The sequence below is a fragment of the Vigna angularis genome, chromosome 2 (genome assembly GCF_016808095.1).
Source record: "Vigna angularis cultivar LongXiaoDou No.4 chromosome 2, ASM1680809v1, whole genome shotgun sequence".
NCBI lineage: Eukaryota > Viridiplantae > Streptophyta > Magnoliopsida > Fabales > Fabaceae > Vigna > Vigna angularis.
The window spans coordinates 827,599-840,112 of record NC_068971.1 but is presented as its reverse complement, the minus strand read 5'-3'; the positions used below and the strand labels follow the sequence as shown (position 1 = coordinate 840,112).

The 12,514-nt window shown below is 34.0% G+C and overlaps 1 protein-coding gene across 3 annotated transcripts; it reads left to right on the top strand.

Annotated features, from left to right (window-relative positions):
* The first annotated feature begins 4,431 nt into the window (after window positions 1-4,431).
* LOC108321731 (LEAF RUST 10 DISEASE-RESISTANCE LOCUS RECEPTOR-LIKE PROTEIN KINASE-like 1.4) lies at window positions 4,432-12,305 on the top strand. Of its 3 annotated transcripts, none has more exons than XM_017553579.2 (4): window positions 4,432-5,801; window positions 10,520-10,549; window positions 10,645-10,959; window positions 11,109-12,305. In XM_017553579.2, the coding sequence occupies exons 1-4, from the start codon at window positions 5,021-5,023 to the stop codon at window positions 12,035-12,037; spliced, it is 2,055 nt and encodes a 684-aa protein (XP_017409068.2). In that variant the 5' UTR covers window positions 4,432-5,020; the 3' UTR covers window positions 12,038-12,305. The 3 variants fall into 3 exon arrangements, with proteins under 3 accessions (XP_017409068.2, XP_017409066.1, XP_017409067.1); XM_017553577.2 differs by lacking the exon at window positions 4,432-5,801 and adding an exon at window positions 5,809-7,457; XM_017553578.2 differs by lacking the exon at window positions 4,432-5,801 and adding an exon at window positions 7,507-9,678.
* Window positions 12,306-12,514: the final 209 nt, after the last annotated feature.

The window sequence follows — 12,514 nt, the reverse complement described above, 5'->3', positions numbered from 1 at the left end:
TACTTAATGTTTGAAAATACAAAAAAGAAAAAATGGAATTTTGTGAATATATAGTATAGGTTAGCAAAGTAAGCCTTCCAAATATGAAAAAATGGGAGAAAAATGCTTAAAAACATATAAAAGTGATAATAAAGGATGAAATTTTAGAATTTTAGGACTCCATCCTTTAAGTTCCGTCCGTAACAAAAGCTATAATCATTTCAAGCTTTTTCTATACTAAATCTTTTCAAAACGAAACTATTATAAATTTATATGATCTACACACTCTACAAATAAATATACAATAATAACAATTAGAAAAAAAAATGGTTCAAAAATTAATTTCTATCTATTTAAAGTAAATTTTTTTAAAGATATTACCAGTTAAAATTTTGTAATAACGTTGTTTGTTTCTCGTTAAACAAAGTGATCTAGTTAAACAAAATTATCTAGTATTGTTAAATCTTGGTTTAATAGATAAGAGTTAATAAAATGATTTATTTCTTAAAAAAATTCTATAATAGACTAGGTTGGAGTGTATTCACGATTATAGACTATATTTCTTTTCATCCCAGTGTAGTCTCTTATGGAATTTTTAAAAAGATAAATAATTCTATAAATTACTATTTTTTTTTCATAAAGGATAACATATGTATTATTGACCACAGTTTTCAACCAGAATTTAAAATTCATTCTTCTTTACTATGTCTCTGATATTTTTCTTTACTATGTCTCGATACACTGTTGTAGTTTAAAAAAAAAAACATGTTCATATGTCTTTGTACATTTATAAAGTTATCACAAAAAGAAAAAGTTAATAATACTAATAAAGATTCACAAAGAGAAAAGACATCAAACAAACATGATCAAACACATAGAGATAACAAAGATAACAAGACTTATACTATTAACTCAAACAAGACTTATACTATTAACTCAAACATCACGTTTATATGTTAGCTAGGAACATGTGAATTCCTTTTAAAATTCCGAGAACCTTACACTGACTTATATCTCCATTATTTTTTAAATTTATTAAAGCTCTTTTATTCTCATAAAATAAATAAATAAATAAATAGATAGAGGAACTCAACAAAAATAACAAACTAAGTAAGAGTAAACTTAAGGGCAGTTTTCTTTCTTAGTATTATAAAAGTTCTGAGAAATGGATTGCCAGTTCAAGTTATGTAAAATTTTATACTTAAAATATGCGTAAGTCAACTTAAACTCTTCCACAAGCATAGCTACTTGGTTTAGAAAGCAGTTTATATATATCTTAAAATACTAATTCCTGCTTTTGAGTCACATTCTCCTCTTCAAACATTTTCCTGACTTTTTCTTTCCACTCTGCCAATGGCTTCCGACAGTGTTCATCTCCCTCTTATCACTATATTTCATCACTCAATCATCTTCCTCCTACTCTTTAAGCTACCTTCATGTTTGAGCTCCAACCGTACTCACAGCAATTGCGCTAATCTGATAAGTTGTGGCCAAATAAGAAACATCGGTTTTCCATTCTGGGGAGGGAACCGCCCAAGAGAGTGTGGCCACCCTCTGATGGAACTCATCTGCGAAAACGAGATCAGCTACATAACCATTAAGGATGTCAAGTACCAGGTTTTGGAAGCCAACCCAGATAGCCATACTTTGAAAATCACCAGACAAGATTACTCCATAGACTTATGCCAGCCAAATCAAGTCAGCACCAGCCTTGACACTCAGCTCTACGTTTACGAGTCACCCTATAACAATCTTACCCTTTCCTATGGTTGCACTCCTTCAGAGTTTCAGCCTCCCACCTATATTCGTTGTAATGGAACTACTTCTGGGGAAACCATTTATTCTCAGTTAGGGTCAATTTCTCCCGTGTCTTGCAAAACTAGTGTGGTTGTTCCGGTTCCTCTTTCATTTCAGGAGATTGATAGTTTCTTCCATGTATACCGGGCAATCAAAGAAGGGTTTGTTGTGAGATGGATAATAGGTGGTGAAGAATGTGACAAGTGCGAAAAATCAGGTGGAGAATGCGGTTTTGAAGGGTCTTCACAGCAAACATGTTACTGCAGAGATGGACCTTGTCCGAATATCTCACCAGATAGCGAAGCATCTTCAGGTACGTCTAAGTTTATTCAAAATTTATTTTTCTGCTTCGTGTTTGACGATGAATTAAGTTAATTTTGAGATCAAATGTTCATCTAATGTGAACATGCACTTAATTTGTCTGAATTCATCCTTTGAAGTTTGAACTGACAGATTAAACACCTTTTTTAATTGGTTGATTCAGTTCCAGTATAATTCTTTATCATGTGGGTCAAAGTATATTATATTTGGTCTTGTTCCTTGTTCCTTGTTCCTTAGTCTTAGGTAGCTCTGAAGTCTTAAGCTAATGAGAGTTTCATCCATTGTTTCACACCATGTTGAGGCCTATAGGGGAATAAATATCCAAATTACTGTATTTGGAAAATGCAGACAAAATGAAAGGAAATAGGGAATGGAAAACATATTTCGTTGTCTGATTCTCAGTGCCGTCACGACATTGAGAAATTGCGATTGGTGAAGCCATTCAGCAATTCTAGAGTGGAACCTCAATTTTCTCGATCAAACATGAAAAAATTCTCTACCTGCTACTAATTCTTGCGTTGATTATTACTATTCTATTTCTTATAGTAATAGTATAACACATTTTCCTCAAAACCTGAAAGGGACATGAGTTATGAAGTTAGCTTGATAATTCCTATATTCTTTGAAGTATGCATAATTATGCTACTTGGAAGTCTCAAATTGCATGACAAAACAAAAAATTAATAAATCATAGTTATTCTTTGCCTTTCTTAAGAATAAATATTTAAACTTAAAATTCTCTTTCTATTTGAAACTTCATCTGTGGATATAGTTTTTTTTCTTAGATTTCTTGTATTCCCTTTATTTCTATTTAAATGTCATAATTTTTTAAGATTTTATTTCTTTTTAATTATCATTTTTAAATTTCATTACCGTATTATTACTCATTTAATTTATGGATGTTAGGATGTTATTTTCATCCTTATTTATTAATTATGGGTTGTACATAGAAGGACTTTGTTTCTAAAACAAGATGCTTATAAATAGTGAAAAAGTCAATTGTATATCAAATATACAAAAGTTTTAATATCATATTTTACTAAAAAATATTAAAACATTGTTTATATAATATACTTTAAATATGTTTGTGCACCATTATTAAACTTTTAGAGTTTATCCATCTCTTTCTAATCTGAGCTAACTCTTGTAACATTGTTAACTCAAATTAATTAAGGGTCATACTACTATACCTTATTGTTATGAATACTTAAATATTAGGTTTATTATATTTGAATTCAAAGAATTAATAATATTATATGTGATTTATTATACTTAATCTAAAATATTTGGACATAAAGTCATTGAGTTCTAATCAATGTGACTTTATTTACAGTTCAATATTTTACTCTCTCTCAAATAAAACATATATTTCTAAGTGTCACATTTTGAGATATTTTTAAATATATTTGTCCTTTTCGAAGTTGAAGATAAAACCTAACTATTATTTTATCATTTATATCTTTGTCATTCACTTCATATTTAATTTATTATTATTTCAGTAATTTACATGTATTCATTGTGATATTTTAATAAAAATAACAAAACATAAAATCTTATAAATATTTTAATATATTAAAAAAATAATGTATTTCTTGATGCAATTAAGGATAAAGACAATTATAAGTAAAGAAAGCTTTTTTACAATCTTCAAACCTAAGCCATTTTTTCGTGAGTTGGAAAACGTATTAATTTCTAATGTGAGAATTAGGATTTTTGGATACTCAAATCCTCTATATCTATAATTAGGTTTTTAAATTAGACGTCTAAATATAAGAATCAATTTTTATAAAAACATTAAATTCATAAAAAATATAATTTATTAAAAAATTAACATTTTGTAAATGAAATTATTCCAAACAAAAAGAATATTCAAGAAATAAAAAAAAAATAACTTCACGCACTTTCAATTTTTTTTAATAAATAATGCATCTATACCCTCACTACACAAATTTTAAATGTTTCAAATGATGACTTTTATATACGCAAAAAAGTTGACCTGTTAAAAGATAAGTCTAAAAACAATAAAAAAAAAGGTTATAAGTGTATAATGAAAACCCGAAGAAAAAGACAAAAATATACATACACACAAGACTTCTATACAAAAAAATAAATAAAATCAGCCTGTAAAGACGACTTATTATTTTTAAGATCGTGTTTTCTAACACGATTCATCTATAAAGGTAATTTGTTTTAATTTTACTTATTTTAATAAAATTCAGTCAAAATTACAGTGTTATTGTAAATTTCCTCTATTGGTACCCATACAAAAATATTGTTTATACATGTATAGTTGTGAAATAAAGATAGGTTTGAGAATGAGACTTTACCTAAAAAAATAAATATGAAAGGATGAAGATAAGCCCCTACTTGCAAATAGATAAATATAATTTTTTATTTAAAATTTCACACAGGTATAACTAAAAAGTAGTTTTAATTGAAATTACCATTGTATTTCTTACAGCTTTACTTTTATAAAATATAAGGCATAACTACTCTAAAGAGATGTACAATGTATAAAAAGAAAACGTTAAAATTCAAGGTCGAAAAAACAACGAAATAGACGACGTAGAATATGGTTTCAATTTCTTTAGTACGGTCTACTCTTCTGGAAGCGGACTTCGGGAAATTCGGAATGAGACAAAAATATGTGGAACATTAAATATACTAAGTGTGTATGCAATGTAACAACATTATTCTACAACTGCATCTAACATAAGCTAAGGTCACGTAATCACACTCGGAATAAATAATAAACAAACGAACATGCTTACATAATAATTTCCAAGTTGCCGTTTGGCTCGGGTTTCTTAGAAACATCAAGCTTTGAAAGTAAAACGCCAAATGTTACAGAGTTCCCAATATAATAATCTACGCGCTAGTTTTACTGCTTCAATATATCCTTGTCTTCGTTTTGCTCTCCTGCATGCACCTTCTCCTCCACACCTTTTCTCATCCTCCAAAAATGAAACCTAAGCTAACTCTTCACCCTTCTTTCATCTTCGTTCTGTTGCTCATCTCAACCATTGCTCCGACCTATCTCTGTGACGATGATGCTCAGTACACCAACTGTAGTAACGCTTTTACATGCGGAGATACCAAGCTGGATCTCAGGTACCCCTTCTCGGGAAAAAACAGAGGTAGTTATTGCGGCGAAGAGAAGCTCACGTGTGAAGAAGGAGTCCCAAAGATAACCATCAACGATGCCAAGTACCGTATTCTTGATTGGCGTAATACAACACAGACAATAACAATGGCCAGGGATGATTATTGGGATAATATATGTGTGAGTGAGTACAAGAACAGCACCTTTGATAACACTCACTTTCAATATGATCACCAATATAATTATCTTGGTAACGTCACGCTCTTTTATTGCCCTTCCGATTCACATCCTTCTGTACTCACGGAATTTGATAGACAAAATTGTGGTGCTGATAAATTTGTCTTCTACACTCCCCTACCTGTACCTCCGTACTCGGGGAATTGTGCGGTTGTGGTGATTCCGATATTTGAATCCAACGCTTCACTTGTGTCTGAAAGCAATATAAGCGATGCGTTACGGAATGGTTTTGAGTTGAATTGGGAGGGAGATAACGGGAAGTGTGAGAAATGCAGTAATTCTGGTGGAGAGTGTGGAGTTGATGAAGGAGATGGAGGATTTCAATGTTTCTGCGTGGATGGACCCCGTTCTGCTACATGCAAAGGTATGTCTGTATTTCCATTTCTAGTTTAGTTCGTAAAAGATAAACATACATGGCTTCTCTCAGATTGAAGAAGGGTGTTATTATATTTAACAACAAAACAACACTTTTCCTAAAGAAGAAAAGGGTCGAATATTTGATCCTAGCATTTCCTAGTGAACACCAACGAGAAGTTCATATCGGAGGTCCGGTTGTGACTCAAAGAGGATTCTCTAATAACAAAGATAAATGTGGGAAAAAAGTTATCTTTATATGGATCACTTCAACAAGGAATGAGATAGAATAGCACTTCATATGGAACAAAACTGGGGTCATAGCATTTGGCTATGTCTATTGGTGCCGATTAACTGATGTTGGTTCTTCCCCAAAACGCCATAGCATTGGAAGAACCGGGTCAGCAATTGCTTGCTTACAGACGAAGGGCATGATAATGTTTGACTTTTAGGATATTTATGTACACAACAAATCAAACTCCTGATAAATTCTCCTGTTGACCATTTCATTTTTCACCCAACCATCAGATTTTATTATTATTATTTTATTTATTTTTATTCTTGGAGTAAACGTGTCAAGCCTCTTTTTATTTTTAATGTGTAAACGAGTAAGCTGGAGTTGTTAGGCATGAAGTTTAGTCATAAATGGCCAGAGCGGTTACACACAGCGCACCAACCCACAAACTTTGTTTAATGTTTAATCAGAGTTAGGTAATACCAATTTGACAATTTTTAACTGAAAATAATAATAGTTGGTGTCTGGTCAAAGCTAACAGGTCACCTAAATTTACATTTGCATCAGTAGCAGTACTGCTGTAATTCAAAACTCACCAATTACAGTGTCAAATCCTCTGTCTCTCTTCTCTATCATACTATTTTTTCTTTCTGAAGATGAAATTTCTTCAAGGCACCTTTTTCTCATTTTTGGTCATAACCATCACCCTAAACCAAATTCCAACATCTTGTGCTGACGATGAGCATTATCTGAAATGCAGTTCTCCGTTTCAGTGTGCAAATCTAAAAAACCTGAGTTATCCTTTCTGGGGACTTGGTAGAACCCCATATTGTGGCCACCCTGCGTTTAACCTGCAATGCACAGGTGAAGTAGCAACGCTTACCTTGATGTCAGAGAGTTATAGAGTTCTTGAAGTAAATGATTCGGATCATAGATTCAAACTTGTAAGAACTGACTACTGGAATAACATCTGTCCCACAATTCTTAGGAACATCACTGTAGATGGCACTTTCTTTGATTATGGCTCAGATACTCAGAACCTGACTTTCTACTATGATTGTCCTTCGTTTCCTCAATCAGATAGCGTTTTCCCTTGGTTTAACTGTAGTGTAAATGGAACTCAGATGATTAACTATTTTGTGACGGAGAGCATGCTTGAGAATTCCGAGTCAGGTGAAATAATGGGAGCATGCAAATCTAGAGTAGTTGTTCCGATTTTGGAGTCAGAAGCTAAACTTCTAGAAACAAACTCAACGGTGGAAAATCTTAAGGCCGTTCTTGATAATGGTTTTGGCGCGGAGTGGGATGCAAACAATAGTTTGTGTGATAAATGCCAACACTCTGGTGGGTACTGTGGTCATAACCCAAGCTCAGGTGAATTTATGTGCTATTGCAGGGATGAATCTTCTCCATCCACATGTAAAAATTCAGGTGAGTAACTGAGACTTAGATTTATAAACTTAGCTCCATCGTTATACTAAATATTTACTCACAGTCAAAGTTGCATCTTAGGTTTCTGCTGTTGATGGGTGGTGAGAATGAACTCCTCTGTTTTGAATAGGATCAGCAATAAGAATAAGATTGACATAGTTTTTTTTAGGAAGATCTAGATAAGAATGCTTCTTCTAGCTGTAAAACATCATTCTTTTGGTTTTCACCTTCTTTTATCTATCTTATCAATGACTTCCTTCAAACATTGCTGCATCACCCTTTGAAAGTATTGCAGATAGAGTGGTAGATATTAGGTAGGAGTAAGTAGCAATCAACAGCTGGGGTTTACACATTCATCTCCCTTTAACATATTTGTTGCCTTCTTTGACTGCAATTAAACTATCTTTTATTTCTTGTCTTCTCAATAATGTATTTCCGTCTACAAAACTCACTGATACTCTGCTAAAATTTCTTGAGTTCTCATTTTAAGTTCAAATCTAGGGATAATTGGCCTGATTTGGAGTTGTGCCTGGTACATAGATTTAGATCCAATACCCCCAGGATTAAACAAACCAATTTCCAGATTTTTGCAGTTCTTTATCAGTATCTGCAATTAATAATCGCTTCCTGACTTTATACTTGTATCTTTGTTTGCTAATGCAAAATATCTGTAAAGTCCCTTTAGTGGGTTCAAACCACAAATTATCAAATGCGACAAGATATTGGAGCATTTAAAAACAAGATATTTTCAACACTGGCAGCAAAAATGTTTGGCTGTTATAAGAAAAGTCATGCATACGAGGGTGGTAAAAAGAAGGTTAAAGTCGCTTATCAAAACCTCATGTTCGTAGAAACATTCTTGCTCAGCAAGGTTATTATCTTTTCAATACACGTAATTATGTGTTAAGTCTTACATGTTCAAATCCTGCGCCTAAATTAAATATATGTTTTCTGACATCATGTTTTTAGTTGCCACCGCATGTGTCTCTTTTCCTTAACTAACATATTCCGATGCAGCTCCTCCGTCTGAACCATCCGGCCAAAACGTCCAAAAACCACGTGTAACACTGATTGAGACCTTTCTGTCATACTTCTAGATTTTGAACAGCCACCATTTTGAACCATGCTATAACAGTATCATTTGTGTTTGACTTAACTCAATATTATATACGCATCCTTCACGAACTTCCCTTAAAAAATAATTTCCTGTTCCACTATCCCATTATTTTAAAGTGTATGAAACATGAAAAAATAATTTATTCGGCTGCTATTGCTAAAGCCTCAAATCTCAAATCTCAAATTATAATTTTATTTTTCAAACGTTGTCAAAGTCCAAGTCAAACAAATTCATCTTCATGTTTTTTTTTTCTTTACTATTCTTCTCACTTCGTTTAAAGTTCAAATCATAGGACCATAGTTCATAGGACTGCCACCAGGGACGAACAATAAACCATGTTGTCCCTGTCGTCGACCACCACCACCACCATTGTAGCCATCACCCTAATCTTCTCTCTCCACCACACCACGTCGTTGCAACCCTACGCACCACTCTCTACCTGCCAACTCACCTTCTTCAACTGCGGCACCATCACCAACCTTTCCTACCCTTTTACCGGCGGTGACCGCCCCTCCTTCTGTGGGCCACCACAGTTCCATTTGAACTGCCAAGACGGTGTCGTCCCCGTGTTGAACATCTCATCAGTGAGCTACCGAGTCATCAGTACCAACTCGGTGGCTCAGACCCTCACCTTAGCGAGATTAGACCTTTGGAACGAGACATGCACGAATGTTTACGTGAACTCAACTTTTGATGACCCATTCTTCGACTATGGTTCGGAGAACCAAAACCTGACCTTGTTTTATGAGTGCAAACCCACCTCAGCGTTCACCGAAACACCAAAAAATCTGTTTCACTGTGAGAGTAATGGGGCTTTGAATGAGTCTTATGCTTTGGTTGGTTCTTTACCTTCGGATCCTATTCTTGGAATTGTTGAATGCGTTCAACATATTTCAGTTCCAATTCTTAAAGAGCAGGCTGATAGGCTGGTGGAAAACCGGTCTTTGCTTCGGGAGATTCTGATGAAGGGGTTTAATGTGAACTATTGGAATCCTTATGAGAGTGTGTGCCTTGAGTGTGTTGGTTCTGGTGGCCATTGTGGCTTTGATTCTGATAACAACCAACATATTTGTATTTGTGGGGACCAATTGTGTTCAACTCCAGGTATTCCAGCTTTTCGTTTGGTTCGTTCTCTTTAACTGCTATCTTTTCTTCCTCTCTTGATTCCCTTTCGTCACCTATTTTCACTGTGTTTGGTTCCATATCATACACACATCTCAGATGTGATTTCTAAGAAGCTAAAAGTTATATAGTGTATTTGATTTGGTAGCAGAAAACTATGGTGAATATACAAAGCACGATGAAATTACCATAAAAGCAAATACTTACTATATTAAAAATTCATGGTGAGTTCAAACTCACCTTGTAACCAAACATGCAAATAGTTTCCATGTCCCAAATGTGGTTCCTTACTTTTTAATTGATTGTTGACAATGTTTGTTATTAGGGGTTTGAACTAGAATTCATTTCGAAAGTTGATCCTGTAAAATTGATTTTAAAACAAAGAACTTTGTATTTAGCTGTTGACATCGAAAGCAGTAAATAGTAAAATCTTTAAACCAACACAAAAACTTTACAATTAATTATGGACTTTGTAAAACATGTTCAAACTATAAATATTTACTTTAAAACATGTTCAAATCAGTAAAACATAGCTAGTATTTTAAAGTGATTTTAGATATATCTTAAACCAAGCACTCACTCAGTATGAATCAGGTGCCACTAAAGTGTGTAAAACTCTCAAATTTTCATTCTTTTTTGGTGAAAAATCTGGCTATGCTTCTTTTCCTGCAACTTAATTCGCATTTATTGTTACAAGCTTCCACTGTTCACCGAATCGGTTAAGAGAGAAATTGAGGCTTTATTAGCTTCCTGTGTTGACTACCTTTCCTTTTCATCCCTCTGATCCTGTGTTTTGACATCTTGTTTGTTTGAAATATTGCAGGTAAACGCAACAATGTAGGTGTAGCAATAGGTAACTTTCATTTTGTTAATTTAATAGTACAAACTTAAGTGCTTCCATTTTGTTTATAGAATTGTACTGATGTCTACTATTGGTACTGTTATCAGGTGCTATTGTAGGAGGAGTTGCAGCCCTTGTTGTCATTCTTGGATGTGTGTACTTTATTATACAAAGAAGAAGAAAAATTTATCAAAAATCAAGAAGTATGGAGCTCTTCATAGCTCCAACTTCAAGCGGAGATACTTTTGCATCAACTACTATCACGTCGCAAAGTCTATCTTCTTACCAATCTTCCAATCCAGTAACCAGGAGTTACTACTTTGGTGTCCAGGTCTTTACCTATGAGGAATTGGAGGAAGCTACCAAAAACTTTGATGCTTCTAGAGAACTTGGTGAGGGAGGTTTCGGCACTGTTTACAAAGGTAACAAAATAACTTAAATGTCCATGATGCACAGATACAATTCATCTGTCACATACTATATGTTTCTGATACAATGATATAATTATTCTAAAGATGTATACCTGGAATGATAACTGTTTTTCTTGAACAATCTTCTATTTGTTAACCAGGTGAACTCAAAGATGGACGTACAGTTGCAGTGAAACGCCATTATGAAAGCAACTCTAGGCGTATTATGCAGTTCATGAATGAAGTTCAGATTCTAGCCCGCTTAAGGCACAAGAACCTTGTGACACTCTTTGGATGCACCTCTAAACATAGCAGAGAACTTCTCCTTGTCTATGAATTCATACCTAATGGAACAGTGGCTTATCATCTTCAAGGAAGAGGCTCAAAATCAACTTTACTCCCTTGGCCTATAAGATTGAACATTGCTGTTGAAACAGCTGAGGCTCTAGCCTACCTACATGCAAACGATGTCATACACCGCGATGTTAAAACCAACAACATTCTCTTGGATGATCAATTTTGCGTCAAGGTTGCTGATTTTGGTCTCTCGAGGGATTTCCCAATCGATGTCACTCATGTGTCAACAGCTCCACAGGGAACACCTGGTTATGTTGACCCTGAATATTACCAGTGCTACCAGCTCACTGATAAAAGTGATGTTTACAGCTTTGGAGTGGTTTTGGTTGAGCTTATATCATCACTGCAAGCTGTGGACATCTACAGGAATCGCAGTGATGTGAACTTGTCAAACATGGCTATAAAAAAAATTCAAAACCAGGAACTGCATGAATTGGTCGATCCTTATCTTGGGTTTGAGAAGGATCCTGCTATGAGGAGGATGATAACAGCAGTGGCAGAATTGGCCTTTAGGTGTTTGCAACAGGAAAGAGATTTGAGACCATGCATGGATGAGGTGGTGGAGATCTTAAGAGGAATCAAGAGTGATGGGCTTGGTGCACGAGAAGAGACAGAAATATTGGATATAAGGACTGATGAAGCTATACTTTTGAAGAAGGCTCATTCTCCTGTTTCACCAAATTCAGTTGTTGACAATTGGGTTAGCGGTTCCTCTGTATCTAATTCCTCATAGTTTCTAAGCTTTAATTTTTCTCTTGGTGAAGATCTAGTTAGACAGTGAAACTTGTGTACTGAGTCAAATGTCAGTGAGCTAGTTTAGAAATCATAGCCTTCATATGTATTTTCTCTAAAAGCTTCTGGTTTGAACTTTTATTCGGGGCTTGTATATTATTATGATGATGAGAAGGTGAATTCACTGCTGATTCAAAAGATGTAATATGCATAGGGGTAAGAGAAATACATATATATTCATATATATGTTATTTATTTGGAGGTGTAAATATTCTCGTGTGTTTGTAGCTAAGATGTATTTTTTTGAATAGAATTGGGTTATGGCATTGTTTATTACATTTTTTTTTATTTTAATTTGTCCTTGTTGTATACGTTGTGATAGGAACATTTGTTCTCTTCAAAATATACACGTTATTTTTAGCTTAGTTTGTGTGTGAAGTTGTATTTAAATACATATTCTGATAAATTAAAAATAGTC